The sequence below is a fragment of the Argiope bruennichi genome, chromosome 6, assembly GCF_947563725.1.
Source record: "Argiope bruennichi chromosome 6, qqArgBrue1.1, whole genome shotgun sequence".
Lineage (NCBI taxonomy): Eukaryota > Metazoa > Arthropoda > Arachnida > Araneae > Araneidae > Argiope > Argiope bruennichi.
Genome location: NC_079156.1, coordinates 11,748,966 through 11,767,071, shown reverse-complemented (window position 1 = coordinate 11,767,071; position 18,106 = coordinate 11,748,966). Strand labels below are relative to the sequence as shown.

The window sequence follows — 18,106 nt, the reverse complement described above, 5'->3', positions numbered from 1 at the left end:
TATATTTATGTGAGATTTTTATTTTGTAAAATTTTATCCAGTAAACTGTGACATGAGGAGTAATTCTTCGTTAATTTTGAATTTGTATTGAGAAAATATTAAATAATATTTAAAAAAAATAATAAATGTATATAAAACTTTAATCATCGATCGCCAGATTCGAACTGAAAGCCCGAAAGCATACCTTCTATTCTATCCATCAGGCAACGCATCCTCTGATTGCCTGCGTGGTATAAGTTTCTAAATATCCTTTACCATTCCTAATATAAATCACGAAGGGTTTCTGATCTAAAAGCACAATATTATGAATAGATGCCCTTGTGCAAGATATTGATGTCTAAAAATTGAATTAATTTTATATATATGTAAGAATTTTTTTTTTCAATGAACTATAAAAAGAAGAATATATTCTTACTTTATTAACTAAATAAACAAAACTATATGGAAAATTTCCCCTCTTCGGCTGGGAATCGAGCCGAGGTCTCCCGCGTGACAGGCGGGGATACTCACCACTATACTACGAGGGCACATTACGGCCGCGATAAGACGCCAACATCAATACTTCTCCTGCATATGATTTCAAACCCTTTTTCTATTAAAATAATGAATTACAATTTCAAGCCCATGTCTCCTACCTTCTGCGACAAAAAGCCAAAATTTACTAAGAAAAGCGGGTGTAAAATAAGATTCGTATTATTCCTGCCCATCAAGTTTAGCTTTCCACTATAAGAAAATCTAAACGATAAACTACTAAACGATTGACTTATGCTCGCTTTTAAATATAGTTAAATCGCGAACTTTACATCAGTGGAAACCTGATTAAAAATATGTATTAAAAGAAAACACAAATTAAAAAAGAGTGGTAAATAGAATAGCTTAAATTTAATATTAATTTTAATGCTTTTATTTTATTTTTTAAAATTAGTTACATTTGAATGAACTATTGTAACAAACGAAAATGATATCATTGAAATGATAAGATTTTGAATTTATAAATTGTATTGAAATATTTCTTGTGAAATTACTTGTTCCAAAGTTACTGCAGAAAAACAGAAAAACATTTCGGATAATATCTAATTAGTTGGATATTTAATTAAATTTCGCACTTCGAAAAGATGATAGATTCTTTTGTCGTCCAGAATAAGTGCTCACATTTTGATAGAAATCGTATCAATCGTTAGGAGAATATGTGGAGCATAATTGCATATATAGACAAAATGATTTTTATTTCTATTAAAATTAACTTCAAACGGCTACTTTACATTTGATGTATGAAATGAAACTATTGCTTGTATGAATTATATTATCTGTAAGAATAAAAATTAATATATCATGTATCCGAAATTTTTAAACTAGCAAACTAGCTGTTTAAGGTCAAAAAACTTCTTAAAGGATTAAATATCAAAATTTACATTTCATTTACTTTTACAACGTAAAGTAAATACGTTCATTACATAGGCTCATTCAACGTAAAGTAAATACGTTTCATTAATTTATTTACTTTTACAACGTAAAAGTAAATGGATTTTTCTTTTTCTTCCCTGCATATAGAAAAAATAATAGCAGATGGAACAAATATATGCGAGTGTGTAAATTTGTTTTGTATTTAAATGTCGCTGAAAATTATGTAAAATTCTTACTTAGGCTGTTTTTCAGCGCTGTAAAATAAATTCAGTATTTTCATTGAAACGCATAAAAAAATGCGTTCATTGCACAATAGAGGAAGAACGTTTACCCTATAGAAAAATTTTGAAAAATGCGCAAACCTAAGACTTATTCTTATGGAAATCTACAGAATAATATTATAGATTAAAACTACTAATGGAATAATAAAAATTGAAACAAAATGTAGATTAAATATTTAATAAGGTTCAGCTACTGACTATAAACGATTGATTGAAATTATTTTTTCGGTACGATGAAATCAAAGTAGTCTTAAATTATATATATATATATATATATATATATATATATATATATATATATATATATATATATATATATATATATATATATATATATATATAATATATAACGTCCTCCAGTTGGTTTGGAGAAGGGGTGCCAGCTCAGGTGTCACCTCGTCATCTGACCGAGGTTCAAAATTACGAGGTCCATTCCAAAACAGCTCTAGTGTTGCTTTAAAATGGGACGTATATATAACTAAATCTAAACTCTGGTAATGTATATATTCAATGGCAATCCATCAAAACATAATTTTGTCTCAGATAAGTTTTTTTATACACTTTAACAACTGAGGTGAATAGATCAGCATTACATCACAGAATCATTATCGATAGAAATGATAAAAGTAACATCCACATTCTGTTTAGGCAGGGAATGAATTACTGATCGGAATCGACATTCTTTCTGTTCATAACGATTCTTTGCTGGGAAAAAAAAAAAAAAAAATGCGTGTCGAAATTTGAATGTGTGTTTCGCGGCACCGCATGTTACGGACATCAAAATGGAGGTTACAAATCCTCAAGCGTAAGTTGTGATTTTGTTGGGAACATATTTTAGAATTCTATTTAATTTTTTAGAATTTAATTCATTTTCCATTTAAATATTTGCTAGGAATTAGTTATATTATAAAAGATTGAGTTGTACAAAAATGTATGAATTTATACTGATAAAAATGAGGGGAAAAAAATTTGAATGTAGAGAATATTTAATTCTAAATATATTGTGTTTAAAACGGGTGAAACTCATGAAATTTTCTATTTCCGCCCCCCTTTCAATAACTAAAGAACTATTTTCAAATTCATATGAAACAGTGGAATTTGATGTAGAATAGATATACAATAAACAAAATGGAATATATTATGTTATATAAGTTTTGAGTATGTTGCAGGATATATTATGTTGTATAAACATAGAATATATCCAATGTAAGTTTTTATAGTTTTTTTTATATCTTAAAAGTAAAAACATTTGATTATAATTATTTTTGGATGTATGCCTACTTTCAGTTTTAATTTGAATTATCTAACTTTTCAAATACTGTTTATGGAATGTGTAGTGGAAAGAGGGATACATTTCAACATAGGGTATATTATAATAACTAAAATTTCACTGAATTAGAAATTGAGTGTTGCACATCTTTTTTGGTTTTGTGCTATAAAATACAAACAAACTCAATTAGAAATGCTATATCATTGCCTGATAGGTTGCCTATTAAATTTTTTTTGTGAACATATTCTTATAACAAACTTCCTAATTTTCAACACATGTGTTTACTATTTAAGGAGCTTTTTTTTTATGGCTTGCTAAATAAAAACTGAAATTATTTTTTATTAAGGAAACTTGAATTTATTCATCAAATTAACTAAGCATTTCTATATTTTAGAATACAATTAAAAACTAAAAATTATTTTTCTGAAGCGAAATATGTTTATTTTAAATTTAATAGTTGTATGTGGATAAGATCTCAATAATATTCTAGGGACAGGTTCCAACAGTATTGAAATATACATCTCGCATTAGTGAAGTTAATATTATTTAAGCTCCTTTCAAATGTGAACAAGATGGTTTAATTCTATATAAAAAAGTGCAATAAAGAGGAATTGAAAATAGGAGACAATGCAGAGGCCATGCAAGCAGTAAAAGATTACATTTATTTCAGAACAACTGCAAACTTGTATAGAATATACAATTTGAAATAATTTATAGATTTAAAAAAATAATAATGATATAGACCCGTATGTTTAACCAGAATGACTTTCACAAAAAATATGTTAATAATTTATCATTTTAGTCTAGCATAAATTTAAATTACAATTACCCAATATTTAGCTTAAGTAAAATAAAACAGAATTGGATAAATTATTTCAGATGCACTAACCTTGAAATTAAATAAAATTAGTGAAACTATATAGATTTAGAAAATAAAGTTATAACAATTGTGGCAGATTGTGATGAGCAAGGATAGAACCTGGGACCTTGTGGTTTGCAGCCCAGTAACATGACCACAATACAAAAGTAATTGCTCGTGTAGTGTAGCTGCTAACTGGCTTATAAGCATTCATCACACAATTATCTAAATTATTCATTTACATGAAATATACTTATTTACAAAATTTCACTTTGTAACATAAATAATGCTCTCAAAATAATATCGAAGAAAAATTTTCATGAAGTTATATAAAAAGGAGGATAAAAAATTAAATCCAAGTAAATAAATATTTGCTACCTTTTCATAGATGTAGAAAATTTTAGAAAAAATTATTTGGAATCTAAGGATCTTGTTTGGTAATTTTTCTTTTATGTTTAGAAAGAAAGTTTCATGAAATAATGAAATAAATATTTGACTGAAATTTTAACAACTAAAAATGTTGTAATTCATACTTAAAATTTAAAAAAAAAAAATGAAAAAAATAATTTTACAGCTACTAAATTTGTCATTAATTTTTTTTTTTTTTGAATTTTCAAAATTAAAAATTATTTAGTGCAATGATATTTTCAAGTTAATAAAAAATATCGTAACTTTTTCTTATTTTTTTAATTAATGTTCTGAGGAAAAGAATCTGTTTAAAATGAGCATACGTGCTTACTTTGCAAAGCATATTTATGCTAGATTTGTAACCTTTGTCAGAAAGTCTGCTCTGTTATGTAACAGTGAAAAGGATAAAAATAATTGCACAAATGCTATTGCAGTGAGTTTTAAATGTGGTCAACCGTTTTCTAAAAACTGTCGTAAGAAAACTGAAGTATTTATCAAGTATTTAAAAAAAAAAACATTTTTTTTATCAATTTGTTAAATAAAATTGTTAAATGTATTAAAATTATAAGATATATTTTCTACTCATCAGAGTTGTCTTTGGATTCTATTCTAAATAGCATTTTTTTTCTTTATAATGGGTACTTTCATGAAATGCCAGTTATGTGCTTTGACTACATTTTTTATACAACTAATAAATGTTTATTCTTTTACAGAGAAAAAACCTGTGTAGAGAAACTTGTGGAAAAAATGTCACTTACACATTTTCCTTACTGTCATAAAGTTGAAAAATATGAAAAATTAGCAAAAATTGGGCAAGGAACTTATGGGTAATGTAGTAGCCTGATAATATCATATTTATCATAATTTCTGAATAGATTTTTAATCTTTCTCTTCTATTGACTGGTTTTAAAGACAATACTTAAATTATTCTTATAATGTTGTCCTTCTTTTATTTTATTTTATCAAATATAAATTTTAATTATTTAAAAGGATTGGTTATTTGGATGAACTAGGATGCAGGAAATAGCCCTATTACAGAGATTTGGTTGTAGTCTTGTTACAGAACTAATGGACTGCAAGTTCAATATCCAAATCTATTAAAGATCCATCATAAATAGGAGCATAGAACATTTTGAAACTATCTTGAATTAAATTTTCTGTGATTGTATTGTAGAGTTTAATGATATGGAGGTGAGAAGCTGGCTCATCTCTCCCCCCCCTCCCCCATCAGGCAAAAGTTTAAAATCAAGATATTCCAAACTTATTCTTATTTTGCTTTAAAATTATAGAATAATAATCTAATTTAATTAATTGAAAATAATAAGTTTAAAGTTGTATTTTTTTGTGTATAAAAATGAATTTTAGTACAAATTTTTGCTATATTACATGTTTTTTTAATAAAAAAGTTTTGTGTATGAATTTCAAACTTAACATGAATGCATACATTTTAATTGCCCAAGCTGATACATATTAGAAATTATCCTTATTTTTAACATGTAATGAAATCTCTAATTTGGAAAATGTTTTATTCAAATGTTTTTGGAAGAATGAAAAATTGGCTAGTTACTTCCAAGTCAATTATTAAGAAAAAATAATTATATATAAATTTTTTTGCTAGCAGAGTTAACAATAAAGATGTGCATAATTCTTTTGCCTCTTAATGCAAGAGGACTCCCCAGCCCCCATAAAAATCCAAAATACTCTCAGCATTTTGGAATAATTTAGATTGTAGTTCTCCTATTTACATTTAGGCTGTTAGGTAAGAAAATAAGCTGATATATTTTATTCTCTTCAGCTTTACTGACTAGGATTTTGACTGATGCTTTATTGAGTTGGATCAAAGGTTTTTTCTCCCCATTTAATTTGTCGATTTAATTTACAAAAAAAGTATAAATTTTATGGCAATGAGTCTAAATTACTAATATGGTTGATTAGTTCAGATTATTTACGAAAAAAGTGTATTCTTTTCAAATCTTTTGCAAATGTATGTATTTTCACATTAGTATTTAAATTATCGATGCTTTCTTTTTAGAATTTTTTTCATTATTCTTTCAGATATTTATTTCTGAAACTGAATATATAATTATAAATTTTGTCAAAAATCTAAGAAGGTTTGATAAGTCTTAAAGTATTATACTCTACTTGATAGGTCCTTTAAAATAATTTTTAATCTTGTATTTGTTTGAAGCTTATTTTCTTATAATTTAATAATTACATGTTTTTATTCTTAAGTAAGTAAATCACTAACTAATAAATGATTTTCCCTTTTTCTGCATGATATATATATTGAATGACATATAAACAAAGGAATTGAATGATACATATTTTCACAATGATTTTTTTAAATTAATATTTTGACTGGATTAATTAATAATGAAATGAGAATTTGAACTGACCTAATAAAGGGGCTCGTGATATACACTCTCTACAACTGTAAAATATCAAAATCCCCCATGGGTGTTAAAAGGTATTAGATTGCGATCCCTCAGCCTTTCGCTATCCTTTGTTTTAGTAGTAGAGGAATTCACTCATAAAAATGATTAACTTGGAAGTTGTTTTTTTTTTATAGATAATTCTCTAATCCCTCCTTAAAAATTCACTGCCACCATTTCTGATTGCTTTTGATTTAAAAAATATCATGCTCTTTTTAAAAATTAATTTTATCTGAGATATCTAATTTTTTTGAATTTGTAAATTTTTATTCTATTTTTAATTTTTTCTTTCTTATATGCTTAAAACAACTATGGATTGTATACCAAGATATAAAATTTCTCCTTTGCCATACTACATATTTAAAAAAAAATTATTTTATTTATTCAAGCTATATATAAGAAATAAATTTGTAAAAATAAGATGTTACATTAGTTTATCAGTTAATATTTTACTTTTTGATATCAGATTATTAATTATGAAACTATAAACCATGGTAATGTAATTCTAAGATAAAACTAAAAAAGTCATTTTTAGAATGTGAAGATTTTAAGTGTTTTGAGTTTTTTTTCGTTGATTTTAAATGCAATTTTTTTAATCTGTTTAATATAGAGAAGTTTTCAAAGCATGCCATCATAAAACAAGAAAATTAGTTGCCCTGAAAAAGATCCTGGTACAAAATGAGAATGATGGGGTAAGATCTCAATTTCCTGTGATTCCCAGCATTTTATTTTTTTTAAATATACCAAGTAGACACTTGAGGGTTTGGTAATTTCTGTGAACTTAAGAAGTTTTTATATTTATTACATTATGGATCAAAATTGCTCTGAAAAAAATTAAAACCCTGTATAAAAATAATCGTATACATATATGTATTATTCGAGGCTGCTACATTAACCCTATAGTGAATCTTGGAAATTAGCAACTTCATTTTGAAAACACTGGTAAATTACAAAAAGATATTCGGTTATAAAATAGTAAAGGATCAATTACTTAATATGAATTATTCTTTTAATACACTAATAACTTGGAGTTCAATAATTACTGTTAAGCATGTGTACTTCAAATGCACACTATGTAATAATAATAATAATCCAACTCTATAATTTAGTTCTTAATATCTAGCTTCAATACAAGTTTTTTTTAAATTAAACTGTTAGTGTTATTAATTTCCTTTCATCTGTCTTAAAATATAGCGCATAATTTCTTGTAATGTGATGTAGTTATGACAGTGATGAAATCTTTCAATATTTAGAATTTGAGAATATTTTAGGATATCAGTATATGTAGTAGGTTGCTTTTCACTACAGTTTTGCATTTGACTTTTTTCATTTGCTTTCTATAATTGTTTTCAGATTTACTCTGTAGCTTCCAAAATATACATCTATGGACTCTCTGAAATTTTTATTATAGAGTACCATCATTCAAGAGTAATTTCATTATATAAAGATGCAGAATATGCAACTTGTATGTATAATGTCTTAAGCCATTCTTTTATGACTGGAATAATAGGTTTTTGTTTCAGACAGCTTCTAAACACTTGGAAACCAGTGGAGTATATTTTTTTGAAAATTTGTATTCAATTTCAAAAGTATTATAAAGCAGCTAAGTTATTCTTAGGTGTGCATTAAAGATTTCTTCAGTATGCACTTACAAATATCTATCTACCTACAAATCTATACTATACCTATACCTAGGTAGATATACCTATCTACCTAGGTACCTACAAATACTTGGATCTAGGAAAGAGTATTTGAAATCTAAAATATTCTTATGAAGTTAATCTAATGACAAACATAGTTTGGCTGGGTGTGTTATTTAGTTTGAGCAATTTATCAGGTAAAGTGAAAATCCATCCTTGTTTACAAAGTTAAAATAAATAATTCAATTAAGTTTTTTATTATTGTGGAATGATGAAAGAGAAAATATCCTAGACCATGTCATTGTCAGTCTGACTTCTAATTTGAAATTTTTTTTTCTAAATTTTCCAAATAATATTTAAGTTTGAGTACTTTTAAAATTCATTTTTTTAGTTTTGTTTTCTTAATTACGCTTTTGGAGAGAAAGTATTGCTTACTTTAAATGCTATAATAATCTTTTTGATAAAAAGTGTTTAAAAATGAAAAAAGTTTGATAAATATTCAACAAAAATTGTTTTAATAAATTAAATATAGTTATTAGTATTAATTTACTTTTATAAATTATTCTTGAAGTATTTATGCACACATAAATCTCATTTTATTTTAGTTTCCCATATCTGCTTTAAGGGAAATAAAAATTCTTCAACTTTTAAAACATGAAAATGTTGTCAACTTGATAGAAATATGTCGAACAACAGGTATGTTTAATATCTACTACACATTTTACAATATTTAAGCTATTATCATTAATTTAATTTAGTCATTCTAAATTTAGAGTAATTTTGAATTGGCAGCATTGAATTCAGCAGTGTTGTCTTGTATTAAATGACAGTAAATTACTTATTGATATTTATTAAATTGCAATTGTGTTAAAATCTCAGCTAAATCTACCTTCATAACTGCTATGGGTTGGTCAGGTTTCTTCATCTTGTATTTCAATTGATTTTTCATGTATTTTTCATCATAGAAGACTTGTTTATAGTTTCTTTTTAATATTTTACAGCAACATCTTTCAATTATTATAAATCAACTTATTATCTAGTCTTTGAATTTTGTGAGCATGATCTGGGTGGTCTGTTGAGAAATGCCAATGTAAAATTTTCTCTTGGAGAAATCAAAATGGTTATGAAGCAACTCTTTAATGGTTTATACTTTATACATTGTAATAAAATCCTTCATAGGTAAGTTATTATACAAAAATTAAGTAATTTCTTATAAAAATAGTTATTGAAAGTTGTTTTAAGCTAAAAAGTATCAAGTATAGTCTTTAAAAAATATTTTTTAAAGTTAGTTCTTTTTCAATCTATTTAAAAATTTTCCTTATCAAAATTTTAAAATTCATAATCTTGGCATTGTGTTCAAAGTGCATGAATTTCTTGTAATTGTAATATAGAAATTTTTTTGCTTATTTTTTAATGGAATAATGCAAGTAACTGCTAATCTTCAATTTTATTTTTTCTATGATTATTTATTTAAATTCTAAATTTTTTGATATTATGGGATTTTGTGTAATTGCAAAATGTTCTTGTACATAAATATTGGATAGAAGACTGCTTTTGTTTCACTTGAAAATATTCAGATTCTGTTATTAAATTCTATAAATGCATAGAAATCAATAATACCTAAGCAGAATTATTGCAATTTGTGAATTTTTACATGTTTTTCTTTTTACAAACATTTTTTTATCTTAATTATGTGTAAAGAATTCTAAAATTATATCTAAGGAAGTAAACTTATGGAAGATTTTTTTTTGAGGTAATAAATACCTTCAATTCTAAAATAAAAAGTAATAATAAATTTTATATTTAGGTTTCTTCTAAACAGTTTTATAATGAAAAAGAATTTTCTCAGAATGCTTTAATTCAACACAGGCTTCAAGTATATTCAATATTTTTTTTTTATAAAACTATGTTTAATGGGAAAAAAATTAATCACTATACAAGCCTTTTTAGTTTTATCAGAGTTTTGTATGTGAAGAATTTGTATTGGCTATAAATTTTTGAGTTATTTAAACTAGTATAATAGCATTTATTATAAATTATATGTAAAAAAAAGTTAAACTTATGAGAACTAAAAGTAAAAAAATTTCTTCATTTTTGAATTGGGTTCATTTGCCTTTTCCCGGTTCTCCCATGCCATGCAACACTGTTGTAGGTTGTATGATGAAGCTACTATGTATATAAAAATGTCTTCCTCTTAAGTTTCAGATTTTTTTCAATATTTCCTGAACATTTGATATTTTATTTGATGTACTTAAATTCATACTTATTCTGCCTTTTGCAGAGATATGAAAACTGCCAATGTCCTTATTACAAAAGCAGGGATACTTAAAATTGCTGATTTTAGTTTGGCAAGAGCTTTCAGCGCTATCAAAAATACTGACAAACCGAACAACTACACAAATAAAGTTGTTACTTTGTGGTATAGACCACCAGAACTTCTTTTAGGTGAGAGAAATTATGGACCTGCAGTTGATATGTGGGGTGGTGGTTGCATCATGGCAGAAATGTGGAAAAGAAGGCCAATTATGCAGGTGTGTTACACAGTAATTTTTGTTTTCATATTTATTGTTCAACTAGCTATTAAACCTGTGGCTTCACCTACATTTATCTGTTTTATGTAGGCAAAGAAATGTGAAAAAAAAAATATTTTTACATCGTACAATTTTTGTATTCAAACACTTAAGACGTTTTCAGACAGTCAATTACTAACCTAAAGATTTCAGATGACAAATATTTTTTTTGTCTCAAATTTAGTGCATTTCTATAAAAATTGTTTACAGCAAAAAATGTATAACTATTGGAGAAACATCGAGTTTTTTGTTCACACCAACTTTTTAAAGATTAAATCTTATTTTTCAAGTAAATGTCAAGAACAGGCAATGTATGTGATGTCTCTAATGTTAAGAGACCTATGATTTAATACTTGATATAATAATACATGTGCAGGGCTGCCATGGTAGCACGAGAACCGGGAAAATACAGGGCATTTAAAAATCATCTAACCAGGGTAAATGCCGGGAAATGTGAAGTTTTATAAAATACAGGGAATTTAATTTTTTTTTTCACCTGAAAAATACCGATCTTTGAGCATTGCAAGAATAAAAGACCATAGCTGTACCACCAAAACTGGAACAACTGTATAAACATGGAAACTTGCTGCTTTTCTGCTTGTTCTCCTTTTTTCTGTATAGATAAGTCTAATTTCGATTTCAGCGACAGTTGTTTTCTTTCTACGAGATTCCCGGATTTCAACTAAGAAGGAGGTATGAGACTGCTAATGTTGCTTTAAAGATTAAATTTCTTTGGCGGGAATAGCAACATTCAATCAGCGGAAGAATCGCTGAGGTGAGAAATTGTAATCCTATTTAGAGTAGATTAAAGATTTTTTTTTTTTTTAAACAAGGAGTAGCTCGAAATCTTTATATAATACAGATTGAAAGAATAAAAATATAAATCCCGACTTTGCTAAATGGGTTAGAGAAGTTTCATAAAATCTGTTTGCTGCTCGCTTTGTAAGATAATAAGTTTAAGTAATATGGGATAAAGGGCATTTATTATTTATACCAAAAGAGGAAAACTTACAAAATTGCGTGCCATTTAAAAAAAAAAGTTACAATTGTTGTCCGAAAATTAGCCGGATGCGAACTTTTTAGTTTAAGAACAATAATTTAAAGCCGAACTTTTATGGGCATTAAAACTATAGCATCGCTTTTGTCCGTTAATGCATTTTTAATAACGGGGAAATATTTTCACATATGTTCAGTGATAGAGAAATAGCCAAAAAAAAAAAAAAGGTCGTACAAAAAATGTTGTACATTATTAGCTCCATTTTTTTTTTAACAATCTCTTAAGAAATCTTTAAACAATATAAAATTTGCAATATGCTGTGATGTAGTTTTGAATCGCATTTCACAAAAATGATGTGCCAAATGTATCTTATTGTAAGATATTAGTGTGAATCAACTAGTAGTTTTCAGAAGAATTGGAATTCAATATTTTTAAGGCATATTACTGCTCAAGAATTGTTTGAGAAATTTAAAGAAGTTACATTAAGTTTTTATGTACAGTTACTTTTGCAAATCATCAGTATGGATAGACCAAATGAAGTGTTAAAATTTCTTAAATATGTCAAAGAAGAACTTCTGTGTGAAAATGATGGAACTTTTAGATCTAAGTACTGGTTGACTACACATTTCAGTATGGACATAAATCTTCTGAATGGAAAGTAGATCTTATTATAAGAGCAATGTATAGAGTATTTAAAGACTAGAATATTTAAAATACAGCTTGATGTGCCAATTTCTTAGAAGTTACTGATTCTGAATTTTCATTACTTCAGAAGCAAGACAGGTTGTTTAGTACTTATTACAAAAATTTTGGTTTACTCTTGGCTTTTTTTCTTTTTTTTTTTCAAATTTTAGAATTCATTAATTTAATTTATATTTGTTTTCATATTTCTTATGTTCAGAATCTGCAAGTATTTATTAAAAAATATTTAAAGAATCTAATAGAAAATATTTTCGCTTATATCGTTTGAAATTTGATATTTCCTTATTTGATAGCAACAAATGTTTAATACAATTATTATCACTTATATATTCTAAACTTCATAAATTTTTTTTTATGCCAAGTGAAAAGTTTTTCTATAATTCTCCAGTATAAATGGGGGGGGAAAAAAAGATAATATTTCTTTAAAAAATAAAGCAGTTATACATTTATTTTTCTAACAATCATTTCCAGGCAAAATGAAAAAATACTGTTTTTAATATTTTAAATATTTGCAATATTTAAGGTAATTAAAAAAAAATTCCAGTGAAATAATGTAATGAATCATTCTACAGTTATCTTCTCAAATTTAATCTTTCATTATCTCTCAGAACCAAATGTTTAGTGCAATTCGTATTATTGACTTTGCTTGCAATAATTTTACTTGCTTTTAAAAGTTCAAGTATAATTTTTAACAGAGTTTATGAAATGCAAAGTAAAAAAATATATTCATTTAAGGAAAATATACATTTAATAAATATTTTGTCTTTAGGTAATTTTTTTAAAAAATGGCTCTTATATTTTAATCTTATAATCATGGATCTTACAGCTTTGGTGTTCAGATATGTAATATTTAGCAGTGTGAAGTGTTTTTTTTTAAAGTTTGAATACTTGCAACATTTATAAATTATCTATATCTTCAATAAAAAAAATATTAAAAAAACTTTGGGAAATCATAGGTTTGTTAAAATGTTTGTACACTGTCCTGATCTAAGGTATATATTGATTTCAGGGTGACACGGAGCAACATCAGCTGGCATTGATCTGTAAACTTTGTGGATCCATTACTCCTGAAACTTTTCCAGGGTGTGAAAAACTAGACTTTTGGAATCAAATAAAATTTCCCAAGAAGCAGAAACGCAAAGTTAAAAATAGGTTAAAGGTAAGATACCACTTCCAATTTATTTCAACTTTAAAAGAATTTTAGATTTAATTTACATAAATTTTAAGCTCTTAATTAAAAAAAAAAATACTTTTAGTATAAATATTGAATAAATTTCAAAGATTTAAAAAGTATTTTTGTTCCTACAAAATTGCAAAACCCAGCATAAAAGAAATTTATAAAATATAATCTTGAGAGCAAATAGTTTTCTCCTAGAAATATGTTGTAGCTTTTAATCAACAGCTGGCTATATTCAATTTTTTTACGGTCATAATGAGTTTTCCCCTGAAGGCATAAGATACTACCATGAAACCGATGATTTTAAAAAAATGTACGAGAAAGAAAATAATAATGGCCCCATCAGGATAAGAAAATATTTTTAATATCATTAAGTATGATTAAGACAATAATAAAACACAGCATGCATTTCATGCCAATTTTGATAAAAAAAAAAAAAAAAAAAATTTTTTTAGTCTTGTATAATTAAAAAGTGTGGAAATAGCTTAAAAAAATGGATATTTATGCTAAAGAATATTACTAGATGAACTAGCAGTTTTCTCTCTCCAGTGCTTTTACTGGCATTATTTATTGGCAGTGCTTTTACTGGCTTTTACTGGCATTTCTACAAAATTAAACATCACATTTAATGTTTAATTTTGTAGTATGGAGAAGAGAATTGAATATGCATTTTGAAGCTCTTCCTATAAACATGTTATGTTTAAAATTGATTCTTACAAATATGATTATGATATCAAGTCATGATTGCATATTAAAATTTAATTGCCTAGCTTGTTACACTTTTAGATTATAGCTTTCACCAAATATAAACTGACTAGTCAATAATTTATAAGATTTCATTTGAAATTAAGTACAAACCTGCAATTTTAGTTTAAAATAACAAATATGTGTATAATTTATTATATTCATGTGTAATATAAAAACATGGCCAACTTGTTGGTGAAATGGGCCTTAGAAGTTTCATGTATTGTCAGATTCCTCAATGCAATAAATTTCATCTGTATAGCTTATTTATTTGAATTAATATGTTTAATATTGAATTAATATATTCACATGCATAGGAAAGGACAATTTTCCTATAAAGAATTAACCTAAAATTTGATACAGATTTATAATATTGGCCTAGAGAAATTTCTAATTTATTCCTTTTATCAGTTTTTATTCACAACTAAATATATTTCCAAAAAATGTATATTCAGTATAGCCTAAAATGCAGATAATTGCAAAAATCTTGAAGTGAAATTTTTTGATTACTATACTTTTCTTTTCTATACTCTTTATATATTATATTTTGTTAAGTTTTGTCTCTTTTTTGCATATGTATCGGAAAGCGTTGATTTTTATTTCTTTCAAATAAATGAATTTTTTTCTCTTATGGGGGTTGCTTTATTTCTAAACATCCAACCAAAAATTTAGGAATTCAAAATTTTTAGTTTATATTAGTTTGATTTTTGATGGAAAAAGTTTAAGTTTTAAAATCCCTCCATTTCAGAATGTCTTTTAAAAATTAACAAATACTGAAAATTACGGTAAATATTTGCATTTGATGTTAAATGAAAGCTTGGTTGAAAGGAATATTTCTCTGCATATTACATAAATATTTTCTTTATTTTTTAAAAAAACCAAATAGATTATAGATAAATTCTCTAAACAAAAATGTCATTTTAACGGTATGATTTAAAATGACAATATGATTAACAGTATGATTTGCCCTCTTTAAAATAGACATTGACTGCACTAGGGATATTCTTTATTTCAATAAAACTGAAGATGTGGCCAGGGCTGTTCTGCATGTTTTTAGTCTAATCTAATTGTCCTCACCACCACCACGCCTCTTTTTTTTTTCTTCTTTTTTTTTTATTGCACTTGTCACATGACAACAGTATGATTTTATTCTTTTAGTAAACATTTTTTTAAATTTTATGAGATTCTTTCTTCATTTGAACAAAAATGTTTGAAAAAGGCAATTTTAAAATTATATTGAAGTATTTATTCCCTTTTCCATTTGATGCATTTTTTAAGACTTTTTTTTTCACCTAAGCACATGCAATATTCATTTCTCATTGCTATTTTTATGTGCGAAATTTCTTCATGTGTCTGTTGTATATTATTATTACAAAGAAAATGTTTTCATTTTTAGGCTTATGTGAAAGATCCACATGCCTTGGATTTACTCGACAAGTTATTCACTATCGATCCTACAAAACGAATTGACAGCGATACTGCTTTGAATCATGACTTCTTTTGGACAGATCCACTTCCATGTGAATTAACAAAGATGCTTCAATCTCATTCCCAGTCTATGTTCAGTACCATTTCTATACTCGGTGAATCCAAGACAAACCTTATTGCCAATAATGGACAAAACCATAAGTTTTTCTAAATGATGTCGTGTGTTAATCGCAAGTATGTATTATTGAAATACAGTGACAATTTAAAATATATCTGAACAAAATTAAGAGTTTGAATACAATTACCTTGGTTTTCTTTCAAACAAAGTATTATATGAACAAATTGTGATTAGAACATCTTTTTATTGAAATTTTTACCTGCTTTTACAAATAAAAAGAAATTGATTTAATATTGTGAGTGTATTTTTATAATTTTATGTAATGGTTATATATTATACAATCTATTTATATACAGACCTAGCTAGTCCTCTGAAGATAATTTTTCCTTACCTGAAACCCCCTAGGGGCTCACCTACTATAGGCGAGTATGGGTGTCCCAATCCCGAAGTTCCTAGTGATTATTACTTTCTTTATGATTTATTCTCTGCTATGCTGTCTTCTGTCTGCTTGATCCTTCCATCCCTTGACGGCAAGTGAGGGAGGTCTCTATGAAAAGCTGCCACCACTCTGTTTGCTTCTCATGGAAAGCATGTTTCTACGGAATAAATTCAGATATACAGATATGGCAGGTTCAATTCCCCTAGTTTAATTTTTTTTTTTTTTTTTTGCAGAAAATTTATTTCTTACTATTTGTTTCATCTGAGTAACGTTGAGAGCATGCAGTAAAAAATTGGGAAAATTTTAGGGAAAAATAGGAGAAATGTTAAGAAAACATAGAGGAAATTTAAGATAGAAATATGGAAAATTTTACTGTAAAATTGGAAAAAATTGTTAAAATTTTTGGGAAAAATAGGAGAAATTTTAAGGGAAAGTAGGAGAAATGTTAAGAAATATAGAGGAAATTTTAGAGAAATAAGAAAAATTATACTGTAAAATTGAAAAAAAAATTAAATAGGAGAAATTTTAATGAAAAATAGGAGAAATGCTGGGAAGAAATGTTTAGAAACATTGAGGGAATTTTAGGGAAAAATTTAATATAAAATAGGAAAACATTTTCGGAAATATGGTAAATTTTAGGGAAAAATAGGAGAAATGCTGGGGAAAATGTGCAGAAATGTTATGAAACTGAGGAAATTTTAGAGAGAAATAGGGAAACCTTTACTGTAAAATTTTAAAAAAAATTATTCTGAAAATTCTATGAAAAAATAGGGGAAATTTTAGGGAAAAATAGGAGAATTGCTATGGTAAAGGGGAAGAAATGTTAAACATAGAGGGAAATTTTAGGGAGTAATAGTGAAAATTTTACTGTAAAATAGGATTTTTTTTTTAAATTTTAGGAAAATTAGGAGAAATTCTGGAGAAAATGGGGATAAATACTAAGAAAGATAGAGGAAATTTTACAGTGAAAATTGAAAAATTTTACTGTGAAATAGGGGAAATTTTAGGAAAAAATAAGAGAAATGCTGGGGGAAATGGGCTGAAATGTTCAGAAACAGAGGACATTTTAGAGAGAAATAGAGAAAATTTTACTGTAAAATAGAAAAAATTCTTAGTCTAGTGCATTCGAAAAGCAACATTTTCAATGAAATTTGTCAAATTTTGCATGACTGCCCATAATGAGTTTCCATAAAATAATTAAAGCTGATCATATGAATTAGACACTGGTGGGGATTGTCTTCGTTACTGCCACATCAACCCTTTCGCGGAGGAGCGCTAAGAAATGAATTGTGCTCTAGGCAGCCGTTGTGATAGTGGAAGATATTCCGAGCAGGCAACACGACACGCGAGGCTTTCTGAACTCGACGTGCGGAGTTGGTTTTGCTGGTCATTTCTTTGAGACAGCTGGCCAGGACGCCGATCAAATAACAACAATGATAATAACAATTTTAGTAATCTTTAATAATCTTAGATAATTTTCAAAAATTTTTAATAATTTTCCTTTACACGATATAATTTAAAGCAAGGTTAAATACATAATAAAACGTTTACAATCTTTACATTCCAATCGCTTTTTGCGTTTGCTGAAAAATATGTCAGTGCAGGATATGTCACAAATGAAGGATATGTCCAAAAGA

The 18,106-nt window shown here is 26.6% G+C and overlaps 1 protein-coding gene across 1 annotated transcript; it reads left to right on the top strand.

Moving 5' to 3' along the window:
- Positions 1–2,290: 2,290 nt before the first annotated feature.
- On the top strand, positions 2,291–16,288 carry LOC129971421 (cyclin-dependent kinase 9-like). Its single transcript, XM_056085175.1, has 8 exons — positions 2,291–2,490; positions 4,936–5,049; positions 7,265–7,346; positions 8,900–8,990; positions 9,296–9,473; positions 10,576–10,825; positions 13,573–13,722; positions 15,881–16,288. Exons 1-8 carry the CDS (start codon positions 2,468–2,470, stop codon positions 16,121–16,123), a joined length of 1,131 nt encoding a protein of 376 aa, XP_055941150.1. The 5' UTR covers positions 2,291–2,467; the 3' UTR covers positions 16,124–16,288.
- The last annotated feature ends 1,818 nt before the right edge of the window (positions 16,289–18,106 follow it).

Coding starts and splice junctions, on each gene's coding strand:
- LOC129971421 (XM_056085175.1), top strand. CDS start 2,468: ATGGAGGTTACAAATCCTCAAGC. Junction 8,991..9,295: donor AGAAATATGTCGAACAACAG/GTATGTTTAATA, acceptor AATATTTTACAG/CAACATCTTTCAATTATTAT. Junction 9,474..10,575: donor TGTAATAAAATCCTTCATAG/GTAAGTTATTAT, acceptor TGCCTTTTGCAG/AGATATGAAAACTGCCAATG.